Source organism: Petromyzon marinus, chromosome 56 (assembly GCF_048934315.1).
Source record: "Petromyzon marinus isolate PM22_M1 ecotype Great Lakes invasive population chromosome 56, UKy_Petmar_22M1.pri1.0, whole genome shotgun sequence".
In the NCBI taxonomy this organism is placed as follows: Eukaryota; Metazoa; Chordata; class Hyperoartia; order Petromyzontiformes; family Petromyzontidae; genus Petromyzon; species Petromyzon marinus.
The window spans coordinates 7,019,643-7,040,697 of NC_133722.1; the positions used below are offsets into that span (position 1 = coordinate 7,019,643).

At 52.7% G+C, this 21,055-nt stretch overlaps 1 protein-coding gene across 1 annotated transcript in view; it reads right to left on the reverse strand.

Annotated features, from left to right (window-relative positions):
• Positions 1 to 6,200: 6,200 nt before the first annotated feature.
• The window catches only part of LOC116954810 (integrin beta-3-like), a 44,623-nt gene continuing 29,768 nt past the window's right edge, over positions 6,201 to 21,055 (reverse strand). The window contains exons 10-16 of the mRNA XM_032975641.2: positions 18,751 to 19,071; positions 17,852 to 18,017; positions 15,906 to 16,128; positions 12,675 to 12,775; positions 11,067 to 11,186; positions 9,942 to 10,108; positions 6,201 to 7,553 (exon numbers count right to left, since the gene is read on the reverse strand). Coding sequence (XP_032831532.1) covers positions 7,476 to 7,553; positions 9,942 to 10,108; positions 11,067 to 11,186; positions 12,675 to 12,775; positions 15,906 to 16,128; positions 17,852 to 18,017; positions 18,751 to 19,071 — 1,176 coding nt within the window. The 3' untranslated portion in view covers positions 6,201 to 7,475. The remainder of the gene's footprint in view (positions 7,554 to 9,941; positions 10,109 to 11,066; positions 11,187 to 12,674; positions 12,776 to 15,905; positions 16,129 to 17,851; positions 18,018 to 18,750; positions 19,072 to 21,055) is intronic.

Here is a 21,055-nt window from a genome sequence, read left to right on the forward strand (position 1 = left end):
GCGACGTTCGGAGCGCGCTCGGACCCCCCCCCCCCCTCCCTTTGGCGTCTCAATGCGTGGCCCCTGTCGGTATTGTTTTGTTCGTAGGGGCTCCCTGTGGCGGTGGCGGCTAAAGTCCCGCTCGCGGCGTGGGCCCCCCCCCCCATTTCCCCATGCGCGCCGATTGTGTCCGAGAGAAGGCGAAAAACAATCCGTGCGTGGCTGGCCGCCAAGCGGAGCCTCTCCTTGTCTCGTGCCTCTCCCTGTCTCGGCAGCGGGTGGGGGGTTCTGTCTCTCTCTCTCTCTCGCGCGCGCGCTTGTCAAATTCAACGTTTTTAATACGCGTCCGATGGACCCTGCGAAATCCCTTTGCAACAAAAAGCAAACAAAAAAATTTCCGGGTATAAATGCGTCCTTTTTTTTTCTTCTTCCTTTGGACAACTCTCAGCTTTTCGAAAAAAAAAACAACGAGACGAGTAATTCTCAGCACTTCGCAAAACATGAAGAGTTAAGGGCGCTCACGGACAAAAAAAAATATACCACTCGCTCCAATCTGAACGAGTCCTGGGACTCCCCTAGGTCGACCCTGCCTCAAGTGAGTAGTTGGTCCGGCGTGTAAACATCAGCACTGGGAAGACACAAAGGCGGCCGGGCGTGATTGCTGGCCGGCCACCCACCCCCCTCGCGTGACGTGCCAGCCCTTCAACACGTGCTCGCTTTAACAGCACTTGCACCCACAGTCTGTTGTTGAAGGCCACACGGGAGGGGGATCTTTCGCCCCTCTGTGTTGCGCAAACCCTCCACACACAAACACTCCTGGCTTGTCCGAAACCCCGACGCGACACGGAAACGCCTCGGGTCTATTGGGCGTGCACGCAGCGCGACTTGGCCACGTTCGCAAAAAAAAAAAGCATTCGCACCGACTCATCAAAGCTATTCACCCTCCCCCCCACCACCCCTGTCGTCAGGGCCGGATTAATATTGTGTAGGCCCCTGGGCTACAGGCACCGTGAGTCCCCCCAGTAATATTTTCACACCTGGTGATGATTGCTTGTGTTGCAGTCGAAACGTCGTGAGAATTTTATTTTTTATATTTTTTATTTTATTGTTTCCCTTCCACGTGACTTTACCGAAAGAACAAAGACTATAAAGTTAAAGAAACCAATAAAATTGTACTTTTTTTACAAGGCTAACAAACAAATACAATTCACCGTTCACACAAACGAAACCACTTTTTTCACTTAATCTCTCGGAGGTCCTCCAGCTTGCGGAGACCCCCGGGGCTGCAGCCCCTAGAAGCTCCCGTGCCTCAATCCGGCCCCGCCTGCCGTACGCGCCCGCCTCTCGCCAACGCGCGATGGATTTCGCTCCCACGCGTGCGGACCGCAGATTTCGTCGAGCACGTAGTCCCCCGTGGCTGGCTGGCATGGCGAGCTGGCATGGCGAGCTTACAGCCCTCGCGCCGTAGAGGGGGGTGGGAGGGTGGGCGAACTCTGACCGGCCAGTTGAACACGAACAAATCTGGTTTGCCGTCGTCTGACGAAGCTGGTTTGTAATTACTGGCGAAACGTCCGTTACTCGCATTGTCAACGGTGTGGCTTGCATGGCTCCCCAACACACAACCGGTGGTGCTGTACGAATTGGCCACGTGCTGTTTACGTGACAACCCCCTTACGAGTTGGCCGTGTCGGGTGGTAGCGGGTTTAACGACACATTTATATATTTACGCGATATAACCCAACCCCCCCCCCTCCCCCCATGTGAGACGCCCTGCGCGACTTCACGGAGAGCGCACACCTGGGGAGCCGGGGCAGACGCAAAAGGTGTTCACCACTTAAGGGGCTGTCGAAGGACCCTCTCACGAATGCGACATCGATGAAGACAAATGGGGGACGGGTGGTCACCGGAAGACAAAGGGGACAGATGACACCGTTCGCATGCCGGGTGCTCTGTCACTGTGCCCGCACATGGACAGCTGCCACTGGGCGGTGGGGTGGAGGGTGGCCCCTTTCAAATGTTCCGAGACGAGAGATGCAACAAAGCCCTCCGAGTTGGTCTGGCGCATACGGAGAGGAGCTTCGTCAAACGCGACTCGCTCGGTGTTTCCACGGGGGGGGGGGGTCCGCGCGTGCCTTCGTCCACAGCTTTTTTTTTCTATCCAAATGCACGGAGCAAAGCGAAGGGGAAGAAACCCTGCCAATAAATAAAGTGACGGCGAGCAAAGATGCCACGCGAGACTCGATCCACGTCCGTGGACAAATTATCCACAGGTGTACGCACACACACGCACACACTCATAGAGATAGACAAAGACCCCCCCCCCCACCGGTATAGCCTTGACAGACTGTAGGGACAAGTGCTGTTAGCGAGATAGATTATACACTCACAGAGTCCGTGTCTGTCCCAAGTGCTATGGAGGGGAACGCTTGTATAGCAGCGGCTAGCGCTACGCTGCCCTATGAACCCGGCGACCCGAGTTCGATTCCCGCTCATGGCCACCAACACGGGTGACGATTATCTGAACCGGTCCTGGGCTTTCCCCTAGGTCGACTCGGCCTCAAATGAGTACCTGGTGCAATGTTTAAACATTGCCACGAGGGCGACAAAGGCGGTTCAGGGCGTGGCGCTGGCCACCCACCGCCCTCGTGTGCCGTGCCGGCCTTCATAGGTGCTACTCGCTAACAGCACTTGCCCCGACAGTATGTTAAGGCTATACGGGGGATCTTTACATTTGTCTTTGTAGCCAGGCACGGTGCCTTCAGCAGTGCCGGATCATCCCAGTGGCAAAAGTAGCGACACACGCTACGGGCCCCACACTTTCAAGGGCCCCGCGCTAAATGCTTTCAAGCTATCAATTCCGGTTCAGTGATTCTGCACTTGCTCTATTACTATAGTACTATACCGCCTTTAACTTTTATGAACGACCGGGTGTTTAAGGTTAGCGATTTGTCGTATTATCTGGCTGTATAGAAAATGAAAAAATACAATTACTTTACAATACAAGTAAAAAAAATGTTTAAATATTTGTTTTTTAATATATATTTAGGGCCCCTTTATAACATGATACACGCCCCGCACTAGCTTCATCCGGCACTGTCTATTACTATAGTACTATACCGCCTTCGACTTTTATGAACGACTGGGTGTTTAAGGTTAGCGATTTGTCGTATTATCTGGGCTGTATAGCAAATAAAAAAAAGTACAATTACTTTACTATGCAGAGCAAACATTTGTGTTTTAATATTTGATTTTTTTTTTTTATTTACAACATAAGTTGCAGGCACCACACTTAGCTTCATCCGGCACTGGCCCTCCTCGGTCATTACGCAAAGCCGTTTGACCTTCCGTCTGGGCGCACGCGTTTTGGGGGGTGGGGGGGTGGGCTGGCATAGCGGTCAACGCTTCGCCGTTGCGGCGAACTGGGCCAGGGGCGGCTGCTGTCAAAACGAAGCCGTCAACTCTTCACTCACGGGGGGGTGAGGGGTGGTGAGGGCGCCCGCACTTGAGGTCGCCGGCGCGCTGCACGGCGTCAGAATCGAGTCCTCCCCCTTAACGGGACGTGAAATTGAGGGATCGCATTTTGGCAACCGGGTGTGCAAAAGCCCACACTGAATGATGCTGAACTTCTTTCGTGCCGTACGTAGCCTCCCGTGCTAATCGGAGGTGCGGGGGAGGGGGGGGGAGGACAACGAACTAAACACAAAAAGTAGTTAGAACGAAATGAGTCTTCAATCGAGATTTAAAGGTGCATGTAGCTCACAGTGGCTTCCTAATATCGGAAGAGCGTTCCAGACGGCCGCGGCGATGTAGTGACCGTCTTTGTTCGATGGCGAGCCAAGAACAGAATGAATGTGCCCACCTTTTTTGTCACTCGCAACGACTTCATAACGGCAATTCTATTTGCATTCTTTTTTTTTTGTCAATCCACCGCTGGAAGACGGCCTCACCGTGCCGTGCGTCAAGCCTTTGTTAGTCGGCTGACCACATCACCCTGCCCTACGCTGGCCAGCGCAGGCTGGCGAGTTCCTGGGGTGGTTTGGGCCCAGCTCCCGGCTCAGAGATGTCACTTGCCAACGACGGTAACACGTGGCCGGGGGTAGAGGGATCCAACTCGGGGCCACGTACTCCCGTGTGGCGGCGAAGTGCGCCAACCACTGCGTCAACACCGCCCCACGCCCCCCCCCCGCAATGCTGGAGGGGGGGGGCCCAACGGGGAAAATGTAGGCGGCCAACGTAACAGGGCAGCCTGGTCCTTCTTCATACCCCACCGGGGGGCGGGGGGGGTGAATCTCTCTCTCGCCTGACAACAACAAGAGACGGCCACGACCGCTCAAAGGTCACACAGACAACTAAGAGGTGGGGCCGAGGCCTCCCCCGTTGGTGCAGGGAGACCTCCGCAGCGATTGGTCGGGAGGCGAAGATCGAAAGGGATTGGAGGAAAGATTTGAAAGGCAGAGAGGCGAGAAAGCAAGCGGTGGACTGTAGAAGGATGGTCTAGAACCGTTGGGTGGGGAAGGGTCAGGATTGGCCAAAGGGAGTGGGATCATAGAAGCTTCCAGAGAGGGCGCTTGGGAGGTATGAAAGGGGGCAGAGCACAAGGGGAGAGGAGACGTTGGAGAAGAAGACGGAGCTCGGGCCTCAAGAACCAAGCCTGGGCGTCGTTGGTGCCGTGTCTGAATAAAAGGCTCTTGATAAGTCACCACGTGTGTCGGTGTCACTACAAAAGCATTGGCCCATCGCGGCGACAAGGCCGAGCCGGCGGCGGTAGTGCTATCGCCGACTGTTGCAGATGATCACGGTTCGAATCCAGTGGCCGCCACGTTTAATACTGCGGTAATAACCCAAGTGATAATTATACTGCTGCTGCTGCTGCGCGCCATCTGCTTCACTCACAGTGGACCCTAAAGATCCCCTTGGCGTCATTCGCAAGAGCGGGCCATCGTGTGCCGGCGTCGTGGTCCTAACGTTGCCAAAATTCGAAGGTTACACCGCGGATCACCCAAAATGGGATTCTGCACAGCAATCATCCCCCCCCCCCTCCCCGCCTGGCAGATTCACGTCCCAGGTCATACTTGCAACGGAGACTCTCCTGGTCTCTCGAGTTCTCACCTGGACAAACAAGTTTAACTTTAACTCATGATGAAGCGTAAACTCACTTCAGGACGCTACAGAAGCAGAAAATGCCCCCCTCCGAATCGCTTATCCAGACGAGTTTTTTGCCAGTGGGCTATAAACACTTCACTGCAGTCCTCAAGGGGTTGCAGGCCAGAACTTGTGGCACCCAGAAGGCTCACTTCATCACGTTTCTGGCACGGCATCACCCGGCTTTTTCCTACATTTATAATTTAAGGCTGTGTTAATGACAACGTTTTGCGAATTATTTCGACGTGTTAAAAAAAAGACGAAATGTTCTCGGAATATATCCAATGTTTTTTTCTGGCTTCATTGCTCCGTGTGTGCGTCCCAGGGTCACCGTAAAAACGGAGTAAAATCAAATATATCAAGTCTTAAAAGCAGAGACATTTGATTATTCAATACGCACACAAAGTCAATCCAATCAAGTGAGCTTCGAGACCCTGGTGTTGTGTTAAGGGGTCTCTCTTGAGCAGCAAGCAATAATACTGAATCTCAAGCATAGTAAGTTTGCCTGCGTGTGGCCAGCTGAGAATTAAATCATACGGGACCATGGAATGGAATACCTGAATTCTCCACGAACGTACGCATGTATGTATGTTGAAGTTATTTCGCAACGTACGCGGACAGAAAGCAAGTCAATAAAAACCTGCTGGCTCTTGACGCTGGTATTTACATGTATCAACCGCACGCTAAAAATATTACCATTACCGTAGTCTACACACTTTCTTTTCGCCATTACGGAAAAGGGGCCCACTTCGTTAGCTGGCCACACATGCTGCTGGGCCGGCAACCGCAACATTTTAAAGGGGTACCAAAAAATTCCATTGTGAATTGGAATTAGTTTATAATTAACCGAATCCAATTCTTACCAATTTGCAACCGCCAGTCGTGTAACATTTAATCCGTATTGCCGTGGGAAGGCTTTTACGGATTTAAACAGTTTGTGTTCCACTACGGCAACGGAGCGTGTGAACGTATCAAGAATTGGCGAACGTTTCTACAGGTAAACGCACGCGCGGACGCACGCAGGGAATGCCAAGTGGGGCACTTCACTTCCCCACTTAAAAGAATTGAACACAGATGTGTTATTGCTACACATGGCCACGCGTTTATATTACAATTCATCAATAACTTAAAAAGGAAGATTACATGGTTACACATGAAAGGATACTCCGAAACTCTATCTCAAGAAACTGTAGACAATTTTCACTGCAGTGATCCGCCGTCACTGTGTTGATTATTGACCGGGCTGCATTCCGCAAATACGTTTCCTCTCCGATCGGAACAGTATCGTTGCCACTCTGCGCATCTTCACTTGTAACAATGTGGTCGCATTAATCTTTTTTCCTCCAGGCCCTACGGTGTGTTCCCCTCCGCATTTACCATAAACATTGCGCGTTTTAGAGTATTTGGCTGCTATAAATGTCCGCAAAATGATAAGCCAATTCGTTGAGCTATCATTTGTGATGGCCAGGTCGCATCTGCAAAATAGCTTTTTAGCTGCCCAGTGGGCCTTACCTGATAAAATAAAAATTGTTTGGTTTCAGTTCAATAATCACCACCATCATTTCGGCACTCGTCACGATCACCGTAACGACAATCACCATGACGACAATCACCGTGACGACGGTCACCGTGACGACGGTCACCGCCTGTAAATGACAACGCTCCGTCACTTCCGAATCCACTTCTTTCAAGGTGAGCCTGCGACAAGTAGACTTGCACCGAATCAAATCGCAACTTCATACGCCGATTTCGGGATGACACGTTACGTATATATATACACACATGCCGACCTTCCACTGGCACATCCGAGATAAGCCAGCGTGGGGCGGCACATTTAACGGCACGGCTTGGACTTCCCAGCGGCTGTTTGCCGTGTCGAGCCACCGCGATGCTTCGGCCTCGCAAAGGAGGCTTGTGAATCTGGCTCGGGGCCAAGCAGGGCCGGAGTGGTGGGGGGGGGGGCGCGGTGGGGACATACAAGCGTGGTGGGGAGTGGGGGGGGGCGGATAATGAGGCAGGTGCCATTTAAGACGCAGGTCGACGGGCAGCTGGGGGGGGTAGTGGGGGGGGCCTCGGCAGGGATCGGAGAAAAGTCGAGCGATGGGCGCGAGTCGTTCGCCGCTCAGCAAGCGTCGATGTCGGTCCGGCCAGTCTCGAGGCGACGGCTGGTTGCGGACAAGGAGGAACTCGTTGGACCCGGCCGCAAGCGAACGTGTCCTGGCAGACGGCCCTCCCCTCCCCCCCCCAACACCCCCGATGTCCGCGAGCTTACAAGGGGCGCGTCACAGGCGTTGGTCTGCGTTCCGAACCGCCGCGCGTCGCCAACCGACCTCTCTCTAAAAAAAAAAAAAAACTCAATTCCCAGACGGTAGCGGCAGCCCGTGGAAGGACACCTCGGAGTGGTTGGAGTTCGGGAAGAGCGGGTTGGAGCCCTGCGAAAGGGGGGGGGGAAACGCAGATGGACGGAGAAGTTCATCGGGGAAAACAGGACAAACAGCGCACGGTGTCACGCGATGAAAGAAACCGGTCTGTGTGCGGGAGTGAGTAAGCGTGGGGTGGCTTGCGAATGCCCGAGCTTGTGGACGGCAGGATGCGTCAGCGGCCGACGCTCGTGTGTGAAGGGTACTGGTCCCGGGCAGAGCAAGAAGCCTGTTTGTTGTAAACACCTGCCGTCTAAACCCGCAGTCTGTCGCTATGCAATGATTCACTATTTTGACCGAATAACTTTGGCGACGCTGCCTTTTGCAGCATTTGGTAGCCGGTGCACGAGCGTACGCTAACGAAAACAAATTTCAACACGTAGGTCAATAACGCCGCTTTCAAAAAAAAAAAGCATCAAAATATACGGCAGGTGACGTTTTGGGCAATGGCTCTTCGACGTAGCACAGAGAGGCGAGACAGATTGGATCGTACAAGTTGGGAGTCGAAGTCCACTCTCATTACCCAGTGCATCTCTTTGACCTCTCTGATTGCTTGCCATGAAGACAGGCCATTTTCCCGAGACGTCACCTATTATACAGGGTGGCCCAGAAGTCAGGACACGTAAAAGGATTAATTTAATTTATTTTAACGGCGGCATTAAAACACGTCCATTGTTTATTCCTGAAGTTAATATTATTTTAATCTATTGTCATCATTGATATTATTTTTGGCTTCTACCTGAAAGGGGGTCACCTCAAATCTGTCGTTTACGAAACTCGAAGAACCCTGCATGGAGACATCATCATCCTCATCGGCCGTTATCTATCGTCTTCTAGATGAAGGCCTTCCTAAGCCGGCGTCACCATCTCACAATCCTGGGACGTAACGTACCTTGAACGCCTTTCGCGCCGTACGGAGCCAAAACCGTGCCAATCGGAGGCGCTAATCCAGCCGCACGCGAGCTCGTTCCACCGTCGCTCCATCTCCCTCGACGGGCGTCCTCTCAAGACGCGTTCCCGTTCCTCGGCTGCCGCTCCCCTTCACGGTTCCTGACCATCGGCCATCATCGTCCCCCGCTAGCCATGACGTGCCACCCCCCCTGCTCCATTCCGTTTTTTCTCAAGTCTGAATTCCCGCGTGTGACCTGCGCGCGCTCCCAGATCCATGCGATCGCCCCTTTGCCCGTCCTGTCAACGTGATTTCCCAGCGTGCATCCCTGCACACCCCTTCTCTGCGCGCGCTCTTCGAGATTTCGTTCCACGTCGTTGGCTCGCGCCCGGCATTCTCGAACCGGATCGTGATAGCCAGGCAGCGGGGGGCCACCGGTTCAAATAAAACATCGACAACGAGATTGGACTGATCGGTATAAGTTAGCCGTAACTTTCTGGCACTCCACCACTGCCGCCCTCCTGTGAAGGTTTCCTCATTGGCACGTTCTGTTTACGTGACAAACCTTTACTAATTGGCCATGCCGGGTGGTGGCGGGTTTAGCGCCACATTTATATTTACTCCGATCTAACCCCCAAAAAATCCTTCATTTTGGATGATATTGGTCGGGAAAGCCTACTATGTGTTATATTTCCTGGCTTGATTGGGAAGTTGGGATTGTGGTCTGGGATGTGGACTCCTTTCTCTGTTGTGATACCGTATATTGTTGTTATTGTTGTTTGTGCTGCTTCTGTTTTGGTGCCATTTCTTAATTTGTTTATTACATTTTTTATTTTGCTTGGTAGTAGTAGGGTTTTAATTTTATTGGTCATGGCTGTGTAGGGGATTTGGTCCTTATATATAATTAACGTACAGAGTTATGGGATGCTATTAGCATGAATGATGCTATATAAAATGTAAGTATTACTATCACCTGTGCTGTGTTCTGCGAAAGTGCTGCTCTGCGGCCGTCTGGAACGCTCTTCCATCCTTTCAACTCATCTACACTGACACACTGATTTCTTTAGAACTGCTTTTTGTGTTCAGTTAGTTTTCCTTCCTCCCCGCACTTCTGATTAGCACGGTTGGCTACGCACAGTGCGAAAGAAGTTAAAAATACATTTCGAAACATGCATTGATATTTAGATTAATTGTGCTGATATAAATTTCCACGTGACAAGCCACTTTGTTGACCTATCATTTGTGGCCAGGTCATGTCTGAAAAATAAGTTAATACCTCGGTGGGCTCGACCTGGTAGGATGGAGATGGTTTAGAGTGCTGTATTTGTATGTTTTTGCGTGATTTGTTTACGTTTCTTTAACTTTGCACTACTAACGTGTTTTAATATTTTTTTTTTATTGTCGCAACCTTCTTACCCGCCCCGACTGGACATCTGCGGAAAAAAGAGCTTCATAGCCCATCGGATTCCTCCAGCGTAACCCAAGATTCCGATTCGGATTCTGATACGTACCGCGCCCCACTTGGCGTGCATGCGATCGTTCTGGAAGCGCGAGAACGCGCGCCGATCCTGCACCGTCACCATGAGCTTCCAAGCGAGCAGAGCGGCGACGCCGGCGAGCAGAACGCCGGCCACGACGCACAGCACCGCGTTGGCCTCGCTCACGCCGTGGGTGCACTCTGCGCGACGGCGCACCGGGGCGGACAACACGGGCGGACAACACGGGCGGACAACACGGGAGACAGATGAGTTGACGGGGGGTCGCACGGCGGTGCCGCGCGCGACGGGATGTTAACTGCCTCGCCTGCTGGTATGCGGGGGGGAGGTCGTGGGGTTCGATCCCGACCCTGACGCCGGCTGTATATTTGGAGTTTGCGTGTGTCTCTCTCTCTTATCTCTCTCTCTCTCCGTGTTCGCGTGGATTTTTCTCTGGGTCCTCCCAAGATGTTAACTACCTCGCCTGGTATGCGGGAGGTCGTGGGTTCGATCCCGACCCTGACGCCGGCTGTATATTTGAAGTTTGCGTTCTCTCTCTCTCTCTCCGTGTTCGCGTGGATTTTTCTCTGGGTCCTCCCAAGATGTTAACTACCTCGCCTGGTATGCAGGAGGTCGTGGGTTCGATCCCGACCCTGACGCCGGCTGTATATTTGGAGTTTGCGTGTCTCTCTCTCTCTCTCCCCGTGTTTGCGTGGATTTTTCTCCGGGTCCTCTGGCTTTTCCCTCCACGTTTAGAACAAACGTGCGTTCAGAATATTCGACTGCTGCTATAAATTTCCACGCGATAAGCCACTTCGTTGAGCTATCATTTGCGATAGCCAGATCTCTTCTGAACAAGCCCTATAAAGCTCTGTGGGCCTTACCTGGCAAAATAAAATCAGTTTAATAGTTTATAGTTTATCAGTAAGGGAATCAGGCAGGTGTGCGACGGTGCTTGCGGTGCGACGTTTGGTTGGAAATGTGCTCAGTGTACGGTCAAGCAACCTCTACGACCCGCTCGGCGTGGCGAGGCCCTCACCCGGCAGTGGATTGGCAAAAGAAACTTCCCTATTATAAATACGCACACGCACATGTACCGTAAAAACACGGGTATGAGCACATGGTGAGCGTAGCGCTCGTGCAGACTACGGACGGATTCACCTGGCTCCTTGAGCGCGGCCAGGACGGACTTCTCGTCAGAGCCCTCTGTGTAAGTGAACGACATGATGCACTCGTCCTGGGTCTTGTAGCTGCAGGTCACGGCGTCCTTGTGACTCTCATCTGCATCACCAACACACGGGGCGCGCAGCGACGCGCCCGCCCGCCCGCCGCGTGACTTCAACGGCGCATCGCAGATCGCCGCTGCGCAAGCGACACGTGGACCAACCGTCACCGCGCGAACACAACGGCCATCCTCGCGGCAGCAGCGGCTTTTGGCTAGCCATCGAATATGAAGACGGTCGCCGCATCGCGTGGCGCTTTCAGATGTGCTTCCGTGGCCGTCTGGAACGCTCTTCCTTACGGTGTTAGGACCCCACTGGGAGCTAGCTATGCACTTTTAAATCGTCTGGGTTGAAAACTAATTTCTTCAGAACTGCTTTTGGCGTTTAGTGTGTTGTCTTTCGGCCCCGCACCTCCGATTAGCACGGTTGGCTACGTACGGTGCGGAAGAAGTTCAACACACGCACATACACCGCACCTCCAATAAGCACGGTTGGCTACGTACTGCGTGAAATAAGTTAAAACATACATACGTACGTACATACGTGCATACCAGACTCCTGGGAATTGACACCGGCTCGAGACTACTTTCTGGGCTCCTACATCCCTGAGAGTGACCTCTGGGGTGTGGGCTTGGGTCTGAGGACTTGGCTTGGAGCCACCAGCCTTGACCAAGGCCTAAGTCTAGAGGAGCGGTCCCCAATCGCTTGTCCGCAGACCACCGGGATTCGTTCTGAAAGGTCGTGGGGGATTGGTCCGTGGAACTGCCCGTGGCACAACTACTGCGGCCCATGGCACAACGATTCGCAGACCGCATTCACGGCTCGTCAACACAGCTGGCTCTCGGCTAAATCTGCCGATTCCTGGCATTCATTAAGAGTAGGTCTAAGTTCGAAATGTTGCGTTATCGGTGCACGGAGGCACGTGAAAATATTTTGAGGGTTGACGGCGATCAGCACCTCCAATTAGCACGGTTGGCTACGTACAGTGCGAAAGTTCAAAGTACGTACATACCAGCGAGGTCGGGAAGCATTGGTCTAGAGCATGTGGCCTTGACTGGTCTTGACGCTGGCTTTGGCCGCACAGGCACCTGGGCCTTGGCTTCGGCCTGAGCCTTGTAACCCCTGGTCCTTGATATCCAAGACTGTGTACTGGGGGCCATGCAGCTCTGCCTATAGCATGCAGCCCAGCAGGTATTACTCAGCATTGTATTTGAGCTGTTCGACCTTTTGGCATGCTCTGGTCTAACACTGTTTAAGAACTACGCTCTCAAGAAAGCTGTCTCTGGTGTGGACCAATCAGTTTCCAAGACAATGCATATACTACCAGAGCGTGCATTACGTTTGCATGTTCACCACAAGTTATGTGTGGTCAATGCAAACATGAGTCCTTTTAAATGATTTCAGCTTGGAACATCTTAACACAACTGTTTTATTGCCAGAAAGGGTAAAACCTATTTATATATTTTGATGATATTAGCAAGGGATGTCCCATGAAGATGTGCAGCGCGTGCGTGCGTGTGTGCGTGCGTGTGTGCGTGCGACGGACCCATCGTCTCCACTTGCTGTATCTCGTCGACGCACATCTGCTCACACGAGCCGTCCTCCCAGAGGGGGCCCCGCTGGAACAGCCGACACTCAACGCACTCCCTGCGAACACGTAGCGTCCGACCAATCACAAGCGCGGAGCCGCTCTACCGGAATGCGCGCCGTTTCAGCCAAATCAGAAATCAAGAGTCTTTCGTTTGGACCGGAGGAGGAATCGGATGAGCTAAGAAGCTCTTTTGCAAAAGATGTCCGAGTATGGGACGGGTCAGCGAGTTACAACAGCAAACAATACCAAAACAACGCGATAAGAGTGCCAAAAATAGAGAAAATGGTGAGCAAGGCACTAAATACAAGCAAATAATGAAGAAATTTTGACTTAAAACTTTCGTGACTGCAGGAATTCATATTCTTTGGTTCTTTCGGTAAAGTCACTTGGGTAGAACAATAATAAAATAATACGAATAAAATATTCATTAAAAAACACAAAAATCACGTTTCCATCGCAACACAAGCGGTCGTCATCAGGCGGAGAGAAAAGGGGGGTGGGGGAATGATGATGTGTTGCGATCGAAATGCAACACAATTTTTTTATTTTTATTATTTTTATTTTATTATTTTCTATCTACGTGACTTTACCGAAAGAACCAAAGGATAAATTAATTATCAAGAGTGGGCAAGCCAACAACAACCGCGACGACGACGACAACTAAACCGTGCCAGACCACACCAAGAGAACAAACACACAGAGTAAGTTTCCACTCAATAAAATGGCACAAAAAACATTGAACTATCTCTACACACGGGGTAATGATCAAAAAGTATACCACCCCGCCCCCACCCTCGCCCCCACCGCCACATGCGGGGCGCGCCGGGGTCATGGCGGGTCAAGGGGCTGCTGGGTTGTTTTCCGGGGGTCATGGCGGGTCAAGGAGCTGCCGGGTTGTTTTCCGGGGGTCATGGCGGGTCAAGGGGCTGCCGGGTTGTTTTCCGGGGGTCATGGCGGGTCAAGGAGCTGCCGGGTTGTTTTCCGGGGGTCATGGCGGGTCAAGGAGCTGCCGGGTTGTTTTCCGGGGTCATGGCGGGTCAAGGGGCTGCTGGGTTGTTTTCTGGGGTCATCGCGGGTCAAGGGCCTGCCGGGTTGTTTTCCGGGGTCATGGCGGGTCAAGGAGCTGCCGGGTTGTTTTCCGGGGTCATGGCGGGTCAAGGGGCTGCTGGGTTGTTTTCCGGGGGTCATGGCGGGTCAAGGGGCTGCCGGGTTGTTTTCCGGGGGTCATGGCGGGTCAAGGAGCTGCCGGGTTGTTTTCCGGGGTCATGGCGGGTCAAGGGGCTGCTGGGTTGTTTTCCGGGGTCATGGCGGGTCAAGGAGCTGCCGGGTTGTTTTCCGGGGTCATGGCGGGTCAAGGGGCTGCTGGGTTGTTTTCCGGGGGTCATGGCGGGTCAAGGGGCTGCTGGGTTGTTTTACGAGGTCATCGCAGGTCAAGGGGCTGCTGGGTTGTTTTCCGGGGTCATGGCGGGTCAAGGGGCTGCTGGGTTGTTTTTCGGGGTCATGGCGGGTCAAGGGGCTGCCGGGTTGTTTTACGAGGTCATCGCAGGTCAAGGGGCTGCCGGGTTGTTTTCCGGGGTCATGGCGGGTCAAGGGGCTGCAGGGTTGTTTTCCGGGGTCATGGCGGGTCAAGGGGCTGCTGGGTTGTTTTCCGGGGTCATGGCGGGTCAAGGGGCTGCCGGGTTGTTTTACGAGGTCATCGCAGGTCAAGGGGCTGCCGGGTTGTTTTCCCGGGTCATGGCGGGTCAAGGGGCTGCTGGGTTGTTTTCCGGGGGTCGTGGCGGGTCAAGGGGCTGCTGGGTTGTTTTCCGGGGTCATCGCGGGTCAAGGAGCTGCCGGGTTGCTTTCCGGGGTCATGGCGGGTCAAGGGGCTGCTGGGTTGTTTTCCGGGGGTCATGGTGGGTCAAGGAGCTGCCGGGTTGTTTTCCGGGGTCATGGCGGGTCAAGGGGCTGCTGGGTTGTTTTCCGGGGGTCATGGCAGGTCAAGGGGCTGACAGGTTGTTTTCCGGGGTCATGGCGGGTCAAGGAGCTTCTGGGTTATATTCCCACTGCAGAAACCCCGGAGCAATGCCGGCGACGTCGCTCCGCGTTTCCCCAATTGAAGTGACCTGACGGTAATTGTTGTCACATTGGGGGCCGTTGACGTGGGATTTTTTTCTGTAAAACGTCCGCTGGGAAGTTGAAACTTGACTTTTTTTTACTTTACCTTTGAGCAGAGCAGACGCCGGGCTCGAAGGACCTCTGGCGACAAGCGGCGCTATCGCTCTGAGCTCGGCCGTGCCGTCAGAATATTTACGTCGACTGGGGGAATCCGATGAACTATAAAGCTCTTTTTAACAGATGTCCAGTCGGGGTCACGGGGTAAGAACGTTACAGGGACAGACAATGCAAAAACAACGATACGATAGTAGTGCAAAGTACAATAACGTCAAACTAAATTTTGATTTAAAGCTTTCGTGACTGCAGTAATTCATATTCTTAGCTCTTTCGGTAAAGTCACGTTGAAGGGAAACAATAAAATAATAAAATATATATAAAACAATACAGATTCTCACGACGTTTCGACCATAACACAAACACCTGATGACGACCATTTGTGTTATGGTCGAAACGTCGTGAGAATTTTTATTGTTTTATATATATTTTATTATTTTATTGTTTCCCTTCAACGTGACTTTACCGAAAGAGCAAAGAATATAACGTCAAACTAATCACCCAAACACATACAAATACAACCCCCACCCTACCAGACAAAGCCCACTGAGATATTAACTTATTGTTAAAAAGCGACCTGGCCACAAATGATAGCTCAACGAAGTGGCTTATCGTTCGGACATTTATAGCAGCAAAATAACAAAACAAAAAAGCCTAAACGCATTTTTTTCTAAATGTGGAGGGAAAAAAACCGAAGGACCCGGAAAAAAAAAAAAAATCCACGTGACCACGGGCAGAGGCAGAGAGAGAGAGAGAGAGAAAAATATACACAGCAGGTGTCAGGGTCGGGATTGAACCCCCCAAACCCTCCTGCACATCAGGCGAGGTAGTTAACATCTCACCAAACTCGGCGGTTGACTGGTGGTGGTGGGCGGGGAGAGGGACGGTACGGTGGGGGGGGGGGGGGGGTGTTTGGGGAGAGAGAGAGAGAGAGAGAGGGGGGGGGGGGGGGGGCGCGTGCCCCCGTGACGTTACTTTTTGATGCTGCAGGCGTCAGGGCACGTGGGACACTTCTGGCAGACGTCCCCGAACGCGCCGGGCTGGGTGCACACGCAGCGGCCGCACGAGCAAGCCCCCCGGCCGCTGCAGAGCCGCCCGTCGGCGCCCAGGCAGGCCTCGGTGCGCCTCGTGCAGTTGCAGCTCTCGCCGACCCAGTCTTGGCGGCAGCGGCATTCGCCGCAGTCGCAGTGCCCGTTGCCTGGGGGAGGAGGGGAGTGGGGTTGAGGGGGGCACGCATGCAAGAGAGAGGCGGGGGGCGGGGGGGGGGGGGGGGGCGGTCAGTTTAACACGTAGCAGCAGGCTTTCGCGACCAATATCACCCATGGCGTCGTTCACGCGAATGGCATCCCGTAATGCTGCACGTTAATTAGGTATAATGACCAAATCCCATACGTACAGGGAGTCTCGTCCCTTCACCTGATGAAGGCCGCTTGTGTTGTGGCCGAAACGTCGTGAGAATATTATTGTGTTATTTTATTTTATCAATTTATTATTTAATTCTCATTCTACGTGACTTTACCGAAAGAACCAAAGAAGGTACAGCACACTGTCAAGCAAATTCAAAAAATGAATTGAACAAATTAGGATGTGACACCAAAACAGAAAGAACAAAGAAAAATATGATCACAATAGGGAAATGAGTCTACGAGGTCGACACATCCAAGACCACAATCCCCAACGTCCCAAGGAAGCCAGGAAATTTAACACGTAGGGCTTTCACAACCAATATTATCTATAAGAGGTTTTTCTTGTTGGTCAAACTAGCGTAAATACAAATGTGTCGTTAAACCCGCCACCACCCGACACGGCCAATTAGTAAGGTTTGTCACGTAAACAAAAAGTGCCGATTAGTTACTAGTTCAGCACACCGGTGTGTTGGAGAGTAAATCCACAACATGCACAATTTGAGGACCATGAAGTTTCGCCGGACGTTCCACGCTCACAATCCTCACCGACGCAACCAGCGCTCCGCTTGAAATCTCACTCGTGTCTCTCTCTCGCTCATACCGGCAAGGCAGTCAAGGGGGCCTGGATCCCCACAACGTCTACCGAGTCTGAAACGAGGAACTCGTTAAGGTGTGGAAATTATCAGCACCGGGAAGACTAAGACGTCCCCCCGCACGGTGCTGACCACACGAAATCCCCGTGCCGCCTATGCAGGCTACATGGAAGGGGTAGGGGCGCCACGGTGGTGGGATGTTACCTCTCTCAGCATGTATACAGGAGATCGTGGGGTCGACCCCGACGCCTGAACATTTGTAGTTTGCATGTCTTTTTTCTCCCAGTGGTCGCGTGGATTTTTCTCTGGGTCCTCCAGGTTTTTCCCTCCATGTTTAGAATCAACGTGCGTTCGGTGTATTCGGCCGCCGCTATAAATTTCCACGTGACGATAAGCCACTTCGTTGAGTCAATCGTTTGTGGCCCGGTCGCTTCTGAAAAAGAGCCACGTAGCTAAAGGGCCTTACCTAGTAAAACAAAAACAGAAAGTTTCTAGTTTAGTTTATGTCAGACATGGGCAAAGTACGGCCCGTTGGGCTTTTTAATCTGGCCCGTCGAACTTGTCCAAATATTATTATTAAATTAAATTTTACCTTTCTCCTGTAATGCCCCCATTTCCCCATTAGAAGGCGCACTTTGACCAGGAGTTACGACATGTTTTTTGTAGTGTTCATGTTCGTGCAATTTGTTTAATTGCCTTGCAAAAAAATGCTTTGCTACCTGTTAAAGGCCAAATCCTTTCATGTAATGATTTTTACATGTCATTTATATTAGTTCACACAAACACTCCATACATCTGTCCCTGGCCCGGCCCCTCCGTCAAACTTTAGAACCCATTGTGGCCCGCGAGTCAAAAAATTTGCCCACCCCTGGTTTATGTCTTGTGTGTATGTGCACGCGCACGCACGCACACACGCACGCACCGGAACACAGCAGCCCCTTGTGACGGAGGCACGAGAAGTTGTCGCACTCGCAGAAGGCCCCAGAGACACGGCCAAACTCGCTGGCGTGGCACAGGCACTGTCCACACACGCACTCCCCACGGCCGCTGCATGGCAAACTGCGCTCCTCCATGCGGCACGCCGAGCCCTGCCGTCGGACACAAAGACAAGGGGTCCCCAACCCCACCCGCGGGGACTTCGCAGAACGTACGGTGGGGGGGGGGGGGGGGGGGGCAAGCGCTACGAGCGTACGGCACCTATGAAAGATGGCACCGGTAACGAGAGGCGATGTGGGTGGCCGCCGCCGCCGCGCCCCCCCCCCGACCGCCTTTGTCTCCCCGGTGGCGATGTTTACTGCACATCACCCCAGTTTACTACACATCACCCCAGGTACTCATTTGAGGCCGAGTCGACCTAGATGGAGGCCCAGGACCGGTGCGGACAATAGTCACTCACTCGTGTTGGCCGTGAGCGGGAATCGAACTTGGGTCGCCGGGTTCGTTGCGCGGTGCGCTAACCGCTACACTACCGCTTCCCAACAACAACAACAACCGCCATTCGGTGACATTACTCGTGCCAGGCTATGTGCATTCTGAGGCCACGTTAAGCGTCGAAGGCTCGCTGCCTGCACCCCCCCCCCTCTACTGTGCCAACTGGCTGCGTTTTAGCCGCCCGGCGCTCCGCTCGTTGTTGTCGTGGAGGGCGACTGCCTCCAACCGCCCAGCAGCGTCCTGCACGAGCCTCCTCCTCCACAGAGGCTGCTCTTGACATCAACAAGAACCACCCCCCCCCCTCCTCCTCCTCCTCCTCCACCCCGCCCCTCCTTCCCGCCCCCCCCCCCCCCCCCCCCCTACTTCCCGGCGAAAAGTAGCACACCGTACCGGCGCACTCCCGGCCGGAGCCTGCTGTCCCAGCTCCTCCTCCTCCTGGCACTCGCACAGCTCCCCGATCCTGCCGGGGTTGCAGCGGCACAGCCCGCAGGAGAGCAAGCCGTTCCCCCCCGAGCAGTGCGGGCTGCGGGGCACGGCGCGCGCCTCGCAAGCGCACCCGCACCGCACCAGCGCCGTCACGTGCAGGCTGTCGCGGAAGCCCACGGGCTTGATCGTGAAGTTGCGCTCGTAGGAACGCGCGCCGGGGCCCACGCCGTCGTCCCCGGCGCCGCGGGGGCATCCACGCGCCTCCGCCGTCACGGTGAAGCTCACCTGGAGGGGGACGACGAGCAGCAGCAGCAGCAGCAGCAGAAGCAGCGGTGATAATTAAAAAAAAAAATGTTAAAAGGCTTTGTACGTACGTACGTTGAACTTCTTTCGTATCGTACGTAGCCAACCGTGCTAATCGGCTTTACACTTGCCGGCAAAAATACAGGAGGTGTTAAGCTGTTCAAACATCAAATAGGCACCTCTATCCGCAAGGCGTCATCAAGTCTGCACGAACCGCACATGCTTGCGGTAAAATATGCAAACAAACGTGCTTTGATAACAACGTATGCATTGTCTTTGAAACCGAGTGGCCTACAGCAGAGAGAGGCCTCCTTTATGGCTTAGTCTCACCGGTGTCAGACCAGAGGACAACGCCAAAAGGCGAACGGCATAATGACAACGCAAAAATCAAAGCATTGATGGCTCGGGTCGAGCAGTTGTGGGTCCCGTCGATGTAGAGATTATTCAGTTGGAATATTTTACCCTTGGTGTAATGTGAGAACCGGGTTTAGTCACGGGTGGCTGCTCAAGATTAAAATCCGCAATCATCTCACAGGTGCCGGCATAGCCCTCTGACACGGTATTAACAGCAAAAGATCAACACATTCGACCAATAACGCTGCGCCGAAAGAAATAATATATATAATAGGTGAAGTAGTGGAAAATGGTCATTCATCATTGCCAGCCTGTTGCACAAAGCCGTTTCTAATCGTCATGTATATTTTCCTTCTGGGGCAGTGTTATTATCCTTTGTGCCTCCACACCACTGCCAACGAATGTATTCGTCAGGTGGGCCACCTGACTGTCCAGGCCTTTTTTTTTTGGCATGACACCGCCCTCCTTGTACTAGCGGCGGGATTTGTCCACGCGCTGAGGTTTCATGAGAAAGAAAAAAATCCCTATTGAGGAACTGGCCAAACATGCCAGTGGTGGATCATCTTGAACAAGAGAACCCTGATACTCGGCGAGTCTCTCCTCGGATGAATAAGTGACATTACGAGTAAACGCTTTCCAGCTGCGGTTCTGTCCGTTCGTAACAGGGGATTCGCGATAAGTCTTGGAAAAAAGATGATGATGTAAATTAAAGTTTAGTTTAAATGTTAGGGACTCACCCATTGTAGAAAACCAGGACAAATTAATTACAGGGTTACTCAAAATGTGTTGATTAAAACTAACAATGATTATGTGCAAGCCTTTTTGGCCAAGACGATCACGGGGGCGATGCTTCCTAAGTCTTTTAACTTTTTACCGAGAGCTCGATTCGACTTACGGTGCAAAACGCCCAAATAAACGCATACAGGGCGTCCTTAAAGCACATGGGGGAGAAGCAGAGAATCCACGTGGAAAGCATTCAAACTCTGCGCGCCAGGACATTACATCCTCGGATGCAGGCAAAAGCCGACGGTGATACGGCTGGTACTTAGCAGAGGCGAGCATTCATCGGTCCACATGGCCCCGCAGTGGCCACGTCTGGACACGAACGCAATGCATCATCATCATGTTGATTCGCTCTTCAACACACCGGTGGGCCAAAGTAGTGAACTATTTGTCCTTTGTAAACGTGACACTTTTTTTTACTGTTTGGCTCGTGTCGGGTGGTGGAGGGTTACGACACATTTATAAATAACACGATCTAACACGAAAAACCTTTATTATGAATGATATTGGTTCGCGAAAGCCTATGTGTTAAACTGATCATCATCAGGGTCCACGGGCATATAGTCCCTTAGGTGTCTGCTGCCCATTTCGTCATTTGTTTCCACTTGATGCCGTAATGTGTGGTAATATGACCCCGCCGCTCCGTCTCGTGACGTGACAGGTCCCCATACATCAGGGATATTAGGGCGCCAAGGTGGCGGGATGTTAACTACCTCGCCTGGTATGCAAGAGGTCGTAGGTTCGATTCCCGACCCTGACGCCTGTCGTATATATTTAGAGTTTGCGTGTCTCTCTCTCTCTCCCCGTGGTCGTGTGGGTTTTTCTCCGG